This window comes from Coregonus clupeaformis, chromosome 18, assembly GCF_020615455.1.
Source record: "Coregonus clupeaformis isolate EN_2021a chromosome 18, ASM2061545v1, whole genome shotgun sequence".
NCBI lineage: Eukaryota > Metazoa > Chordata > Actinopteri > Salmoniformes > Salmonidae > Coregonus > Coregonus clupeaformis.
This window is the reverse complement of record NC_059209.1, coordinates 36,801,577-36,804,076: the sequence shown is the minus strand read 5'-3', so window position 1 is coordinate 36,804,076 and position 2,500 is coordinate 36,801,577. Positions and strand designations below refer to the sequence as shown.

General features: G+C 41.0%; 1 protein-coding gene across 1 annotated transcript in view; it reads right to left on the bottom strand.

Moving 5' to 3' along the window:
- Positions 1-2,500, bottom strand: part of fras1 (Fraser extracellular matrix complex subunit 1) — a 339,766-nt gene that overhangs the window by 109,936 nt on the left and 227,330 nt on the right. Inside the window, exon 23 of the mRNA XM_045226860.1 lies at positions 1-111. This exon is cut by the window's left edge and continues 30 nt beyond it. Coding sequence (XP_045082795.1) covers positions 1-111 — 111 coding nt within the window. The remainder of the gene's footprint in view (positions 112-2,500) is intronic.

The following is a 2,500-nucleotide window of genomic DNA, read 5'->3' as shown; positions in this document are numbered from 1 at the left end:
CTGGGGAGCAGCCCTGGGTGCAGAGTCCGTCCTGCAGAACGTGTCCCTCCATACACTGTAGACAATCGGTACGCAGAGGACCCTTACACTCATTACAGCTCCAATCACACTCTGGAGGAGCAAGGTAGGGAGAGAGGGTTGGGTTGGGAAAGAAGAGAAAGGAGAGATGAGAGGGTGGAGGGAGAGAAAGAGAGACATAGACAGAAACAGACAGACAGACAGACAGACAGACAGACAGACAGACAGACAGAGAGTGTCAGAATGAGCAAGAGAGAGAGAGAGAGACAGACTCAGTGAGCATAGCATTGCTATTGAGAAAGGCCGCCGTAGGCAGACCTGCGTCTCAAGAGAAGACAGGCTATGTGCACACTGCCCACAAAATGAGCTGCACTTCCTAACCTCCTGCCAAATGTATGACCATATTAGAGACACATATTTCCCTCAGATTACACAGACCCACAAAGAATTCGAAAACAAACCCAATTTAAAGCAACACCCATATCTATTGAGTGAAATGCCACAGTGTGCAATCACAGCAGCAAGATGTGTGACCTGTTGCCACAAGAAAAGGGCAACCAGTGAAGAACAAACACCATTGTAAATACAACCTATATGTATGTTTATTTATTATCCTTTTTGTACTTTAACTATTTGCACATCGTTACAACACTGTATATATACATAATATGATATTTGAAATGTCTTTATTCTTTTGGAACTTTTGTGAGAGTAATGTTTACTGTTAATATGTATTGTTTATTTCAGTTTTGTTTCTGATCTATTTCACTTGCTTTGGCAATGTTAACATACACTACCGTTCAAGAGTTTGGGGTCACTTAGAAATGTCATTTTTTTCTAAAGAAAAGCATTTTTTTTGTCCATTAAAATAACATGAAATTGATCAGAAATACAGTGTAAACATTGTTAATGTTGTAAATGGCTATTGTAGCTGGGATAGGATAAAGTAATCCTTCTAACCCCCCCCCCCCCCAAATTGTAAAGTGGTTATCCCACTGGCTATAGGGTGAACGCACCAATTTGTGAGTCGCTCTGGCTAAGAGCGTCTGCTAAATGACGTTAATGTGCCCTTGAGCAAGGCACTTAACCCTAATTGCTCCTGTAAGTCGCTCTGGATAAGAGCGTCTGCTAAATGACTAAAATGTAAAATGTAAATGTAAATGTAGCTGGAAACGGCTGATTTTTTATGGAATATCTACATAGGTGTACAGAGGCCCATTATCAGCAACCATCAGTCCTGTGTTCCAATGGCACTTTGTGTTTGCTAATCCAAGTTTATCATTTGAAAAGGCTAATTGATCATTAGAAAACCATTTTGCAATTATGTTAGCACAGCTGAAAACTGTTGTGCTGATTAAAGAAGCAATAAAACTGGCCTTCTTGAGACTAGTTGAGTATCTGGAGCATCAGCAATTGTGGGTTCGATTGCAGGATCAAAATGGTCAGAAACAAATAACTTTCTTCTGAAACTCGTCAGTCTATTCTTCGTCTGAGAAATGAAGGCTAATCCATTCGAGAAATTGCCAAGAAACTGAAGATCTTGTACAACGCTGTGTACTACTCCCTACACAGAACAGCACAAACTGGCTTTAACCAGAATAGAAAGAGGAGTGGGAGGACCTGGTTCACAACTGAACAAGAGGACAAAAAATACATTAGAATGTCTAGTTTGGAAACAGACGCCTAACAGGTCCTCAACTGGCAGCTTCATTAAATAGTACCCGCAAAACACCAGTCTCAACGTCAACAGTGAAGAGGCGACTCCGGGATGCTGACCTTCTAGGCAGAGTTGCAAAGAAAAAGCCATATTTCAGACTGGCCAATAAAAAGAAAAGATGGGCAAAAGAACACAGACACTGGACAGAGGAAGATTGGAAAAAAGTGTTATGGACAGACGAATCGAAGTTTGAGGTGTTCGGATCACAAAGAAGAACATTTGTGAGACGCAGACCAAATGAAAAGATGCTGGAGGAGTGCTTGATGCCATCTGTCAAGCATGGTGGAGGCAATGTGATGATCTGGGGGTGGTAAATGACCCAAAGCACAGCTCCAAACTATGCAAGAACTATTTAGGGAAGAAGCAGTCAGCTGGTATTCTGTCTATAATGGAGTGGCCAGCACAGTCACCGGATCTTAACCCTATTGAGCTGTTGTTGGAGCAGCTTGACCGAATGGTATGTAAGAAGTGCCCATCAAGCCAATCCAACTTTTGGGAGGTGCTTCAGGAAGCATGGGGTGAAATTTCTTCAGATTACCTCAACAAATTGACAACTAGAATGCCAAAGGTCTGCAAGGCTGTAATTGCTGCAAATGGAGGATCATTTCACGAAAGCAAAGTTTGAAGGACACAATTATTATTTCAATTAAAAATCATTATTTCTAACCTTGTCAATGACTACATTTCCTATTCATTTTGCTATATTTCCTATTCAAACTCATTTCATTTATGTTTTCATGGAAAACAAGGACATTTCTAAGTGAC